At 31.2% G+C, this 16,169-nt stretch overlaps 1 protein-coding gene across 1 annotated transcript; it reads right to left on the bottom strand.

Annotated features, from left to right (window-relative positions):
• Positions 1-45: 45 nt before the first annotated feature.
• Positions 46-4,072, bottom strand: LOC113852464 (pentatricopeptide repeat-containing protein At4g21065). The gene has a single exon (XM_027482746.1). The coding sequence runs from the start codon at positions 3,855-3,857 to the stop codon at positions 1,986-1,988; it is 1,872 nt and encodes a 623-aa protein (XP_027338547.1). The 5' UTR covers positions 3,858-4,072; the 3' UTR covers positions 46-1,985.
• Positions 4,073-16,169: the final 12,097 nt, after the last annotated feature.

Genomic DNA, 16,169 nt, shown 5'->3' with positions numbered 1-16,169 from the left:
TTCCTCGATACGCTTCGTTTTTTTTTTTTTTTTTTTATAGATTGCGCGGGACGCTTAATCCTTTTTAATTAGTTGGTAGTTTAATTACTTACTTAAAGCAGCATTTAATTTTTAGAAAAACTCCAACTAATAAATGTTCTTTTTGTATTACACCTTGCTTAACTTTTTGGTTAAAATACATTTTTGACCTCTATATTCGTTATTTATTTTTAATATAATTCTTGTATAAAAATTGATCTTAATCTAGCGTATGTAGTCGTTACAACACAGAATAATAATAATAATAATATATAGCATGGAAACGCCATATATAAAGACCGGATTAAAATTAACTGCCATATATAATTTATAACTACTGTTTGTGATACTTATTTTTATTTCTAATTTTCTATTCTGCTTTGTGTTATAATTCTAATAAACGAGTTTACATCAATAACAAATGACAATGATCAAAACAAAATTAATAATCCGGTTAAGGTTTAAATTGATATTTTTTTTTATCAAAACTATGTTAAGAATAAAGATTCATGATTAAAATATATTTTTTAACTTTTTAAAAAGTTCCGCCATGTTCTTTTTTTTTTTTTTTTCTAATCTAGTAATAGATCTCAAAAAATATTTAATTAACTCATACGTTTCCTTTGGATGGGAAAAAAAATAAAGAAAGAAAGATTGGAAAGATGTATTATTTAGTTAAATGAATAAATAGTAAACAAATAAATTTTTTTTTTCAGTTTTGATGTCATGGAATAATATCAGGAGGGATAAACCGAATGAAAGTTCAAGATCCATGATTGCACCAAATTGTTTAAACTAAAAGCCTTGGTCTTTCAATTATTTTGTTTGATTGCCTTTGCCTATATCCTCATAGTATAATTTGAATGCTTATTTTTGTTTTTAAAATTTGGCATTGTTTTGAGTATTTCACAAGCCTGTGGATAATTCACGCTTTTGATGTATTCTATTTACACTCATTCATTAAAGATTGTGATTTTTATGAAAATAATTTTTAGAAGTAAATTTATACAACTGAGCCATAGCATAATACATAAATCTAATAATCACAGAAGTCATTTGCATGTTCTTCTTTTCAGAAAAACTACGTTGTTTTGATCAAATATCTACAGCGGATCTGTTTGATTTGCTACCAAAATCAATTTTGAACATCTAAACAGATGTTTCAATGTAAACTTTGTCGCTGACATCTCAATCACATTTAATGATATAAAATTAATTTCTACCAGTCTTAAAGTAAACAAACAATACTCACGTTTTGGCTCCCTCGTCTTCCAATTTTTTCCTTCAACATCATAGAACCAGCAATTCTAGTAGAAATTACTTCTTTTCAGTTATTGAAATGCAGTTGCAAACGAGTCTAATTTGAAAAGGCGTATTTACATTTTTACTTTAACAAAATATTCACCTTAGTGCTGTTTGCAAAACTTCATTACAGCTTACACATTCACTGGACAAGTGTAGTTGCAAAGGTGCTAAAGTTGAGTAGAGAATGTATATTAATATTTTTCCATAATCAAATATTCAATTTAAGCCTGCTCAATCTTGCAATCATGTTTCACCCTTAACAGCGAAACAAGAATAGATGCATGTGCCAAATAAAGCACAGAAACTTGAGGGTATATAATGTCAAGCATGTCAAATGAGACAAGTCTTAGCTGTGCCAGTAGAAAGCCCTGTTTTCCAAAGAAAAGGCATATATATCATTATGGTCAAAGAGCATATTTTATATGTAATTTGTAACAGACTTCCATAATCTTAATTCTTATGCATGTTCACAAACTTACCCATGTGAGAACGAAGAGGCTTGAATTGGTTGACCCCTGCAGCAGAAAGTATTGCCGAGAATGATTGCAACTTATTCATTCAGTTATGTCTCACGGTCTCTATTTTAAAGCACCACATTCTATCTTGAAATAATGTCGCATTTTATCTCGAGATGCCATAATCAAATCCTGATAATTGACATATTACCAGTAATCTTTACAGGAACATGAACCATCTCTGAAGTGGTGAAATCGACTACGATCCCTGATAACAATCTCTCTATCATATATCTTTGATATGAGTTTGATAGCCATATGACAATCCGCACAAACTCTTAGATTCTTCATAACCCTGATAGGAGTCCCTGGTGCTGTATTTAAGAGCATAAAAGCAATTGCAACCTTTTCACTATGATAAGACAAAGCTTGCTCCTTCTCCTCTTCCTCTATGTCTGCAAGCACATTTGCAGTATGAGGCACATAACCTTCTAACTTCAACAATTCCGTGATCTTCTCTAGTAGTGCATATACATTCTGACTTTGAGGATGAGTTCTATCACCCATAGTAAATTCGTAAACACGATTGCCCAACTCAACTAGACTATAGCCAGGGGTTTTCTTAACACCATCCTCTAGCATTGACCTCCTTACTACTTGTACATCTGACCAACGACGTTCAGCAGCATAAAGGTTTGACAGAAGCACATAATCTCCACTATGTTTTGGCTCTAACTTCAATAGGTGTGATCTTGCTATCTCTCCCAGACCCAAATGACCATATATTGTACATGCCCCTAATAAGGTCCTCCAAATAACTGCATTTGGCTGCAATGGCATATTCTGAATATATTCATATGCTTGTTTCACTAACCCTGCCCTACTCAAAAGATCCACCATGCAACCGTAGTGTTCTATCCTTGGCATGATACCATGCTCCTCTTTCATTCTTCTAAAGTAATTGAACCCTTCATCCAACATCCCACAATGGCTGCAAGCATACAACACACCAACAAAAGTGATCTCACCAGGCACTAGTCCTTGTCCCTCCATCTCTCTGAAAAGCTCGAGTGCTTCCTCGCCAAACCCATTAACGGCCAAGCCAACAATCAAAGACGTCCAAGAAACAGTGTTCCTTTTGCTCATCTCACCGAATATTCGTTGCGCCTCCCTGATGCTCCCACACTTTGCATAGAAGTCCAACAGTGAATTAGTAACATGCAAGTTCTCTCTCAACCCAACCTTCAATAAATACACATGTACCCTACGTCCTAATTCTAGAGCTCCAAGCTCAGCACAAGCAGATAAAAAGCTGACCACAGTGAACCCATCTGGCTCCACACCCTCCACACCCATTTCCCTGAAGAGAGTCAAAGCCTCATTGGGCCTTCCATTGAGAGCAAAACCATTAATCACAGAATTCCAAGCCACAAGATCTCTTTCCTTCATTAACTCAAACATCTTGTATGCACTCTCTGTGTCACCACAAGCAGCATATATATGAAGCAAACTGTTCTGTACAAAAACCAACGACTCAAACCCATTTCTTACAGTAACTGAATGTATTGCCTCTCCCTCTCTAACATTCAATGACTTAGAAATACCCTTCAAAAGAAAAGGGTAAGTGTGAGTGTCAGGTTCAACACATGACACCAACATTTGGCGGTAAAAATAAAGTGCAGGACTTGGGTTTTCACTTTCAGCATAGCCCTTAATCATAGTGTTCCACGTAAACACGTTTGGGTTATGTATCATGTTAAACACGTTGTAAGCATAGGACATGGGTGCAGACAGAGACACAATTGTGAAGATAAGATGCTTACCCATGTCAGGGTTGTTGAGTGGGACACCATGCCTTATGGAAAATGCATGGATTTGTCTTAGTTTGTGTTTGGAAGAGGCACAAAATTGCAAGAGAGAAATGCACTTAATTAGAAGTTGTGGTGGTTTTTCTGGTATGGTTGATAAGAAGCTGGTGAATGTAAATGAATGTAAATGGCTTTTGGGGAGGACATGCAACATGGATGTGTGATTGTGTACCCAAGAGGAAAGCTCTGAGTATACTCTCACATTACACATGCGGGAAATGGGTGTCAACTAATGAACGTGAAATGTTTGGATGCAATTAGAGTCTCTTCTAGTGTGATGATATGACAATTATGTTATTATAAATAGCTGTATTATATTGTCATTTTAATCATCACAGCAACTATATTGTCACCAACAACCACCAAATACTTAAATTTCACTTGACTTCAACAGCTCCTATGTATCTTACAATTTGTTATCTTACGATCTGATTGAATTAAATGGAGAGAGAAATTTAATATTTAGTATATAATTTTTTTAGATCAAGGGGTGGTAAACCCTGTTCTTTTTTTTACAAGTTCGCTAGATTTTTTTAGCTTGACATATTTAAAAACTTCCTAGCGGACTAATGGATCGGTTTGCTAAAGATAAAAAAAATGTTGGTAAATTAGTAAATTAACACAAAAGTAAAAAAAATTACAAAAACTTTATTATTATTTATTTATTGTAAATTTAGAAAGAGTCCAACAAGTCAATCTATCGTATCATTTTATTAGCTCATATTTTGGCAGGTTAAGAGAGTTAATCTAATTTTGCATCTCTAATATCAATAATATAGTCTTCAATTCAAGGAGAGTCAAATGCTATAAGAATAATGTTATTTTTGCTATGAGAGCGAGGCATTCATTTTACTTTACAACAATAGTTCTATCTTTATTTTCTAAGTCATTTTAGATAAATTTTTAAGTCTAAAATGCTGTGATATATTTCAAAGTTAATTAGGTTTAACTCTTTTATATAGAAGTGTCAATATTATACAATGTATAATATTACAGTATTAAATAGGTTATTGACCTTTCTAATTTCTCATAATTATTTAAATATAATACACTATAAGATAAAATAAATAGATTTAAGTGGTAATCCTAAATGCACACATATTAACATACTAAATACTAGCAGCAATAGTCATAAACTATCTTCTAACAGCTCATCCCCTACTCCTCTAATCCACACAAAGGAAGGTTATTTTGCATTATAACATTGTTAAATGATACAAAACAGAGAATGGGTAAGTATGACCATTCATAAATTATTTCACAAGGTAAATACTCAATGTCAATGAATATAAAAGAACAATAAGTAATCAAAAATCAAAAGTTTCAATATCTTTTAATTATGTCTTTTTCATGAAGTAATTAATTATCCATCACTTAAGTTTTATGGTTGAAGATTGAGAGTTTAGTGTATGTACTACAGATATTGTTATAAGATTCATCATCCTTCATTGGGTACTTTATTATCTTCATTGGTAGATACTTTAACTAATCACTTTTTACCCCATGCTTGTATGTAACATTATTCAACCACTTTGTTGTACAATTAATTTAAAATAACAACATCAATCAAATTAATTCACAACTCATAATTTAGTCTACCTACTAAAGATTCAAAATAACATCGGTCAAGGTAATTTATTGAACTTTACTATTTTTAGATTTTTCAGATTTTAATTATTTTCTAGATTTTATACATCATCTTGCAAAATTAATAATTTGTTCATTACAAATTCAAAAATTATAAAATTAATGGAGTTATCTTCATTTAAGTGTCTATTTTCGCACAACACAATTCAAACACTCACAAAATGCAATAAGAGTCACAAATTCCCTTTGCATGTCACAAGATATAATTATCTAATACTAATTCTATAAAAAATTTAAAATTAATTCATTACAAATCTAAAATTCATGAAACCAATAAGGATATTTTCTTTTAACTATCCATTTTCATGTAAAATACAAGCATATACCAGGCACTATGAGATTCATATCTAATTCATTTTTCTATACTAGTTTGTTAAAAATTTCATATCTAATTCATTTCAAATTCAAAAGTCATAAGACCAATGAAGTTATTTCTCTCTGAGTATATATTTTTATATATAAAAAAATCTTAACTCATACTCAAAATTCAATATTAGTTACACTTTTCTTATACAAGACACAATTTTATTTTCCAACATTAGTTTAATACAAAATTGATAATTAATTCATTTGAACTCCAATTTCAGTGAAACTAGTGGGCAATTACTCCTACAGCAATCATTCTTTAAAATAAAATGCATTTGTGATTTATTTCTAAACAGTCCCTTCATTTTACATAATTTATAGTTTAATCCCTAAACTTTATTTTATTGCCAAAAGGTCCTTTTATTAAAAGTTTGCCGACATGAGCCATGAGCCATGTTGTACAATGTTCATCAAAATTATAAGGTAATCTCAAACCTTAAGCATTACCAAATACAACTAGATGTCTCCCAATCACATATTCCAAATTTCATGCATATTTGAGATCAATTTAGAGTCAAAATCATGGTACTTCTTTATTTATAAGTTCAATTTTTAAATTTGGTCAAATTTCCTTTGAAATCTCATGTGCTTGTCATGGTTAAGGGTGTGTGAGACAGTCAAGGGCTCAAAAGTTCATTTACATGGTCACTTTCTATTTTAGGTTCATTTTTACTTAATAACTTACTCCACAATTACCAAAAATTTGCTTAAAATACTATTTAATTTTAAAATAATTAAACTAAGTCCAGAATTGTAAAAATACATGTACTAGTCTAATAGGAAAAAAAATTTAATTTTAGAAAAGTATTAAGCGCAAAATAACATTAAAACAATTTTATGTATCTAAAACTGTAAAGTTTCTTAAAAATTTGCAAAAAATAAATAAATTTGTGTACAACTAAAGGCATGTGGATGTCAAACAACAAAGTTAACATTTTTTTATTACTGTAGTTGCACCATTCACATTTCAAACAAAGGTTTTAAAATCATATTAAAACATTCATAGTAAACAAAATTAATTACAACACAGAAAATAACAAAATTTGTTAAAAAAAAAACTTAAATTATTGTTGAAAGAATTATGAAACATAGATCAACGTATATTCATCAATATAACATGAATATATCATGTATCAAACAAATCTATAAGTAAAAGTCTCTCAAAATTTCCCTTTACAATTTCATTGAAATTATTTTGTAAAAATTCTTATTTTCCCCCTTTTTAGTGATTTTCTTTATTTTTTTATTTTTTCAATAATTTATTTTTCATGCACCAAACTAGTGCTACAAAATTTATTATTAAACAAAAAGGTTAAGGGTTTCCCTTAATACAAAATTCATTTAAAATGATATTTCCTTAATTTATGAATCAATACTCGTCCTCCTAACTTACTTTGACTTGTTTTCTTTGTTGTGCACTTAAATAGACTGTCCTTCTCCTCCTTTATACTCTTTGGAAGATTCCTTTTTGCCTCCTTAGTCAATCTTTCCATGTGCAAGATAGCTCCTAAAAGGTTGAAATTTTCTACTTAATTTTGGTGGGGCAGTTTGGTGATTGTCTATGGTTTTCTTGAAATTTTCATGGGTTTAATTGTGAAATATGACAAGAGCTGATTAAGTGAGGTTAGTATATCACGTATTAGTTATTTTTAAGAGTGAAGGGAAGTGGAATTTTGCTATTTGTAAGTGAACAAGTCAAATGGTCCCTAAAATATCCTTATATAGATGTAAAAATTGCTAAGTTTTGTGTGTCCTTATCTTTCATTGTGCTTGGCTGATTTTGGAGGGGCACTTTACGACTAGTATGTGTTATGTGTGCCCCTTGTATGAGCTTCAATTGGCTGCCCAAATGGTTCTTATCTTGCAAAGTTAATTTGCTCCAAATTGTTCAAGAGATTAGACCTTGTATATATGATTTTGTACTTGTCTAGTTTGATTCTAAACTTTTGGCTTGCTAAGTCTAATTCCTTTCACCTTAAATGCTCCAATTATTAGTTAATTTGGATAAGATTTGGTCATAGTTCAGTTAGACAAGTTAAGAAGGGATAACTCTTTTCTTGTTGGCTTACTATTTCAGTTGAGCTCATGCTTCAATTATATGCACTTGGGTCTATCTTTCAAGTAAAATTAAATATGCAATGGATTGGAAATTGGATCCTTGAATTGTTGCCAAATTTTCTCCTAAACTGTACCAAATTCATGTCATTGCTGGCTATTTTGTGAGATTTTTGGTAAATTTTTCCTTTGAGTTTTTGGGCTATTTTGAGCTATTTTTTCTCATTTTGACGTAGTTTTGTAACTTGTATTTTAATTCTTTTTTTATTTATTATCTTGGTAGTCAATGAAAGCACCAAATGTAAGTAACATCAACTTAAAATTCAAAGAGAGTTCAATCTTCTTATTGAAGGCTATAGCTATAACACAATTGTTTGAGGAAAAATGTGTCCCCAAGTCCAAACCTATTCAATTCTCCAGCAACCATAGATTACCAATATCCTTCCTACAAACCCACAAAGCACATCCTTACCTCATCTACCATCCACCCCACCCATTGACCATTTACAACAAATTTCAAACACTAAAACATTAAAAAAGTTTCACTTGTCAAAATGCAACTGAGACGATAAAAAGTTTGTGCTACATGTGTGATGAGAAGTTTTCTATTAATCATTGTTATCCTAACAAACATTTGATGATTTTAAACTCAAACAAAGACTAGCCTATAAGCATTGGACTCATCGACCCACCTATTCTCATCCATTCTGATTTTATCTCTACAAGCAATCATCGCTCATCTTTCAATGCACTCAATGATGTGCAAGGAGTGAGAACTTTGAAATTTTAAAACCTTATTAATGATGTCTGAATTCAAAATTTATCGGACATGCCGCTAGACTTCAAAAAAATATAAAAAAATCAAAGAAATATTAAATGAGTCATGCGATAGTAAGGTGTCTATAAATTAAAATTAATTTATTCTTTGTTTTAATTAGTTGCTTTATATATTTGATTTTCTTATCTCTTTGTTATATTATTTATTTTAATTTATACCTTTAGCTTGGCTAAAAACTACTAAAATTTACAAAAGTCTGAAAGATAATAATTAAATTAAGAATGGAAAAAATTAAGATTTACATAATTTGTGTACCTTTTAATAAATTTTAAACAATAACTAAAAAATATGTTGAGAAAAGTATGTTACTAATATTTTTATTGAAAAAAGAAGAAGGAAAGCTTAGTATTTTTTTACTCTAACTCAAGGGTGAAATTCAATTTCATTATTCAACTTTATTTTTATTCATTATAATCCTTTAACTTTTAAAAATATTTCAAATAAGTCATTTTTCGTTAAAAAAAATATTAACCCTTTTTTTATCATTCTTCATGTGCATTGTTTTTTTATTTGTTGGACATAAATCAAGGAGCAGCAATGTAACTATGACGTAAATCAAAGAGCAACGATTTAATCTTGATAAAAGCAAATCAATTGTTATTATTAGGATATCAATAGTTTCAAATTATAGATAATATAGTTGTAAATTAGTTTCTTAATTTTTCTCTATTTTGAATTTAAACTTTTGTAAACTTGTGTATTTAAGTCTCAGCATATCAATGAATGATACATGTTCATAAATCATTTCCTTCCTTTATTCTTTCATGTTTTACATGGTATCAGTTGATCGTGGAATTCTCTATCATGTCTCACGAAATTCCTTCTTCTGAGAATTCATCACCCATCACCCCAGATCCTTGCACCATTCATCACTCAGATAGTCCATCAACTGTTCTTGTCACACCTTTGCTGACAAGAGACAATTATGGTTCATAGAATCGAGCTGTGACAATGACACTTCATGCAAAAAACAAACTTGGTTTTGTTGATGGATCACTCCCAACTCCCAAGCAGAAAGATGATATTTCTAATTGGCAACGATGCAATGATTTGGTTGCTAATTGGATTCTTAATTCCGTCTCGCCTGAAATTCATCCAATTATTTTGTATGCTGAAACTGTAGCACAAATTTGGATTGATTGTGTCAATTGATATATTTAAAGGATCATTTTTCTCAATCAAATGCTCCTAAAATATATCAATTGACACAATCAATTTCTGCTCTCAAGCAAGACGATATGTTTGTCTCTTTATATTTCACACAATTTAAGTCTTTATGGGATGAGCTCAATTTCATTGCTTTTATCTCTCCATGTATTTGTAGTAATGCTAAAAGCATTATTGATCAACAAAATCAAGATCGCGCCATGGAGTTTCTTCAAGGTCTTCATGATCACTTTTCAACTATTCGTAGTCAAATTCTTCTAATGGAGCCATTTCCTTCGATCCAATGTATAAACAACAAGAGATCAATTTCAAACCAAACCCTGTTGTTGATTCTACTGCACTCTAGGCTTCCAAACTAAGCTCTCGACCACCCAACAAATGCCAACGTCCTTTTTGTGACCACTGTAATAAGCATGGTCATACCCTTGCTACTTGCTATTAGATTCATGGCTTTCCTGATAAGCTGACAAAGAAAACAGGGACATTGTCATCTACTTCTGCTAATTCTGTTAATAACTTATCGTCTGAACAATATAAAAAAGTCCTGACACTTCTAGCCAAGGACGATACTATTGGTTCATCCATCCATTTGGCAGGTACCGCTTTTGCTAATTTCCCTTCTTCATGGATTATTGACTTAGGTGCTTCTAATCATATTTGTACATCTCTGACTTTTTTTTCTTCATTTTTTTCTCTTCACAAAAACATCTCTGTTCAATTGCCTGATGGTTCTCAAGCACCTGTGACACACATAGGCTCAATTTGTTGTTCTCCATCACTCACCCTCTTGAATGTTTCCCACATTCCAACTTTCAAATTCAATTTGTTATTCAACAAATTGTGATGCAATCTTTTCATCTATTGAATGTATATTTTAGGACTAAGCAACGAAGAAGACGATTGGTCGGGGTAGTGCTTGCAATGTACTCTTTTATTTCAATGTAGATTTAGCATCAAATTCTACTTTCAAGTCTTCTAATAAGCATGACCAACATCATTCTCGTCTTAGTCATTCATCAAGTTCTTGTTTTAGTTTTACGCATCGTAATAAGTTTGATCTATGGCATTCACGTCTAGGTCACCCTTCTAAGTCTCGTTTAAATTTCATTGTTAGAAATTTTTCAAATATTAATACAAATAAAAATTTTGTATGTGATGTATGTTCGCGTGCTAAACAAACACTCCTCCCTTTCTCTCACAGTTCATCTTGTTCCACTCACTGCTTTGAATTAATTCATGTTGACATTTAGGGTCCGTTTTCTGTACCGTCTAAAAATGGATCACGTTATTTTCTAACCATTCTCGATGATTATTCACAATGTACTTGGCTCTATTTAATGAAACACAAATCTGAAACTTTCAACATGATAGTTCATTTTTTTAATCAAATTCATCGTCAATTTAATACTAAAATTGATCAAATCAACTCTGGTGATGAGGATATTTTTCTTCCCCAACTTCAAACTATTCGTTCTGATAATGGTTTAGAGTTTCTTTCCAAACCGATGCAAACTTGGTTTCATGATCATGAAATTATTCACCAATGTAGTTGTGTTGTCACTCCCCAACAAAATGGCTTTGTGGAACGTAAACATCGACATCTTCTTGATCTTGCAAGAGCTTTACGTTTTCAAGCAAACTTGCCTCTTTCTTTTTGGGGTGAATGCATTGTTACTGCTGCGTATCTTATAAACAAACTTCCAACTTCAACTCTTCGATATAAATCTCTTCATCATATTGTACTTGGATCCCTTCCCTCATACTCCTCACTACGTGTTTTTGGTTGTTTATGTTTTGCTAAAAATATGAACATTTAACATAAATTTGACGAGCGATCCAAACCTGGTATATTCATTGATTATCCATTTGGCCAAAAAGGATATCGCATATATGACTTACAATCCCAACAAATCTATGTTTCTCGCGATGTCCAATTTCATGAAGCTATTTTTCCATTTCACGATGTTTCATCTTCATCATTTCTTGACGAAATCCGCATTAATACTCCTGTTAATGCAAATGACTTACTTGATCCAGCAACTACAATTCCAATCTGTCCTAATATCTCTTCAGCCAATAATCAAGTTGCAAATTCAAATGACACAACAGTGACTATTTCCACATCCAATCCTCAGGATGATAACTCTACGAATTCTTAACTCCTTTCTGTAGATGCTCCATCAAATGATTTTCCTTCTGTAGAAATGAGTCTCCCTACTACTAATCATCCTCAACATCCTCGTCGTCCATCACATCATCTCCAGGACTACATTTGTAATCATATTAAATCAACAACAAAATTTTCTTTGGCAAATTATTTATCTTTATCCAATCTCGATAATTTCCATCGAGCCTTCCTCACAAACATCATTGGCAACCAGGAACTAAAATCTTATTCTGAAGCCATGAAATCAGTTAAATAGCGTGAAGCTATGGCCAAAGAAATTCAGGCCCTTGAATCAAACAACACTTGGTCTTTATGCCCCCTTCCAGAAGGAAAATCGGCAATTGGTTGTAAGTGGGTCTACAAAATTAAATATCAATATGATGGTTCTATTGAGCGACATAAGGTCGTTTAGTTGCTAAAGGTTACACTCAAATTAAAGGTATTGATTATCATGATACTTTTGAACTTGTGGCCAAACTAGTCACAGTCCGACTTCTCCTCTCCATTGCTGTCATTAAAAATTGGTCATTACATCAACTTGATGTTAATAATGCTTTTCTTCATAGAGATCTCCATGAAGAAGTTTATATGACGCTTCCACCTGGATTTTCTCGTAAGGAGGAAACTTGTGTATGCAAATTACATAAATCCATTTATGGTCTTAAATAGGCTTTTTGCCAATGGTTCTCTAAATTTTCAACCACTCTTATTCAAAGAGGTTTTTGTCAATCTATTTCTGATTATAGTATGTTTACCTACATTTATGGTCCAACATCTGTTTTTGTTCTTGTTTACGTTGATGACATTATTATCACTGGCAACAATGATGATGTCATTTCTGATATCAAACAATTCCTTGCTCAATCATTCTCCATCAGAGATCTTGGAAATCTTCGAAATTTTTTAGGGCATTGAAGTATCTCGTTCCAAAAAAGGAATATTTTTATGTCAAAGAAAATATACCCTTGACATCCTATCTGACACCGGTATGACTGGTTGTCAACCGTTTGACTTCCCCATGGAACAACATCTCCGTTCATGACCCAATGATGGCACTCCTCTTCCTGATCCAACAATCTATCGTCGCCTTATTGGACGCCTCTTATATCTCACTGTCACACGACCTGATATTCAATACGTCATTTACACCCTTAGTCAATTCATGCAATCTCCATGCTCCTCTCATCTTGATGTAGCCACACGAGTTCTTTGCTATCTTAAAGGTACTATAGGTAAAGGTTTATTCCTTTCTGCATCTATTTCTATTACTTTAGTTGGATATGCTGACTCTGATTGGGCTGGTTATCCTATTATTCGTCGATCTACTACTGGTTATTTTACCATGCTAGGCTCAAGTCCTATTTCTTGGAAAACCAAGAAGCAACCCACGATTTTTCGTTCTTCTGCTGAAGCATAATATCGTTCCCTTACAGCTCTTACTTCTGAGTTACAATGGTTAACATATCTTCTCTCTGATCTTGGTCTTCTTCACCCACAACCAATTACAATTCGCTGTGATAGTCAGGCTGCCATTCACATTGCCAAAAATTCAGTTTTTCATGAACGCACCAAGCATATTGAGATTGATTGCCACTTTATTCGTGAAAAAATTAAAGCAGGTCTTATTACTCCTTCTTATCTAAGATCTCGTGATCAATTGGCTGATATTTTTATTAAACCACTCGGAGGTGACACTTATCAATGATTCCTTTGTAAGTTCGGTGTCCTTGACATTTCAATTCCATCTCCAACTTAAGGGGGGGTGTTGGATACAAATCAAGGAGCAACAATGCAACTATGATGCAAATCAAGGAGCAACGATTTAATCTTGATAACAACAAATCAATTGTTATTATTAGGATATCAATAGTTTCAAATTATAGATAATATAGCTGTAAATTAGTTTTCTAATTTCTCCCTATTTTGAATTTAAACTTTTGTAAACCTGTGTATTTAAGTCTCAGCATATCAATGAATGATACATGTTCACAAATCATTTCCTTCCTTTATTCTTTCACGTTTTACATTATTGGCTTTCTAAGAAAGTAAGGAGAAGTTGTTCAAGACGGTAAGCAATTTGACATGGGAGTAAGTTAAATAATTTCAGCATTTTGTTAACATGTACAATTACAAAAAATCAAAGATCTTATGTTTCTCATGTTTGCCTAAGACAAATTCATGGCTATATGTTTAGGATTTAACTTATGGTTATAAAAGACCCCAACCATCAAGGCCAACGCCATAACTAGAGATCCTCATAAATTATTTCATGAAGATAAGGTTCTTGAGACTAAATAAATTGAGAGAAAATATAAGAAGAAGTACAGTAACAGGACAAGAGTAATTGGCCATTTATATTCTTTTTGGCTTGATATATTTTACCTATAATTGGTCATTTGATTGATTCTTATTTTTTCAACTATTATTGTGTTATAGATTGTACAACCAAGTACACTCATGTTTGTAAGTGCTTATGTGATATTTCTGTCAAAGAAACTTCATTCAAGAGAATCTTTTCTTGAGTAATACTAACAACACACTCTTTAGTACACACTCTCTAACACACCCCTATTATTAGCTAAAATTATGTGTCTCACCCTTTCTCACTCCTAAAGTAATAAATTTTGTAGCTTTCAACAAATTTTAGTTACTAATAAATTGTGTGTTAGAAAGTGTGTTTCTAGCATTACTCTTCTTTCCTTTAGTTAGGTCATGAAATATTTTAATTAAGTTTGCAATTATACTTTGTACAAAATTAAAATGCTAAAATTGGAGTTTCGAATAAGTAGATGATGATCAACATAGTCTTAAAAAAGAAAACAATGAACAATACATGAATAATATACGTGATAGAAAAACCAACAACTATTAATGTTTTTAATGGAAAAATCATTTAAAATATTTTTAAAAATTAAAATATTAAAGTGAATAAAAATACTAATTTTGCTTTTAAAAAATTTATAAACATTATCTTAACATCATTGATTACTCTTCTATAATGATTATAAATATTTTGAAATCTTTCCAGGTCTCTTGGATAACTGACAAAATTAATTTTAATGAAATTAAAAATTTATCATTTTTGTTCACTATACTTCAATTTTTATAAAAACTCTATTGTATATACATTTTACATATTATATATATATATATATATATATATATATATATATATTTCAATGTGAGGTATTAATAATGGACATTGGCAAAAAAGAGAAGAAAGTGGATACTGGAGTAGCAACATCAAATTTAAGCTCTTTATTTTGATCTAATGGTTATTATTAATGTCTCTCACCTCTCATAATAATAAACTCTTCTCACTTGAAATGCTTTGTATAGATATATATGGGGAAGAATTTTCTTATACCGGTGTAAGTCTAAAACCTCTTACACCTAATTTGAGCATTTCATTAAACTTAAATATAACGACCAGTGAAATTATATATATATACAAGATCTTCTTACACTGATGTAAATCTAAAAATTCTTACACCTAATTTAAACTTTTCATTTAACTTAAATCTAACATGTTATAATATATTACTTCTGGCTGTTAGATTTAAGTATATTCTCATTTTATTTCAACTCTCTCCCTCTTTTTTCCTCTCACGTTTCTTAACATTAAACGTCCTATGAATAGATACTGATATAATGCATTGTTAACTGCAAGTCTGCAAAACTAATATATTCTTATATCTTTTCCTTTGGTGCATAATAATTGTATAAGCTATAATTAAATAATACAACAATTTGCTACGATAAAAGAGCTTTCATTCTTTAATTGAAATTCAACGCGGTGATAGTAACAGAATGTGGTGGTCATGAAAATGGTAGTTGCACTAAATGCATAGTGGTACTTTTATAATATATTAATTATATATATTTTTAATTAGTAGCAGGCTTGATGATGGTGGATGGCGAATGACGATGGTGGATGGTTGAATATTAAAGGCAAGAGTATATTAATTATGTTTTTTAAACTTTTGTGATCAATGATCTAATATTTATCTTTAAATAAAATACTTTTATAATGTATACTCAAAGACATAATAAAAAGTTATTAAATAAAAAATTATAGTATTAATACATTGAATTTTATAATATTTTATAATTTTTGATAAAAATTACTATATGCAATATTTTATAGTCTATCACTGAAAATAAGTTAAAAAAATTCATAAAATAATAAAGGATGCTAACACAAGATTTGGACGCGAGAAGTTAAGGCAGACAGCACGCTTTATCAAAATGGGCAACCCCACGGATTAGTAAACTGATTAATA

Source organism: Abrus precatorius, unplaced genomic scaffold, assembly GCF_003935025.1.
Source record: "Abrus precatorius isolate BTA unplaced genomic scaffold, Abrus_2018 Scaffold10, whole genome shotgun sequence".
Lineage (NCBI taxonomy): Eukaryota > Viridiplantae > Streptophyta > Magnoliopsida > Fabales > Fabaceae > Abrus > Abrus precatorius.
This window is presented reverse-complemented; position numbering and strand designations above follow the sequence as displayed.

Coding starts and splice junctions, on each gene's coding strand:
- LOC113852464 (XM_027482746.1), bottom strand. CDS start 3,857: ATGTGTAATGTGAGAGTATACTCAGAGCTTTCCTCTTGGGTACACAAT.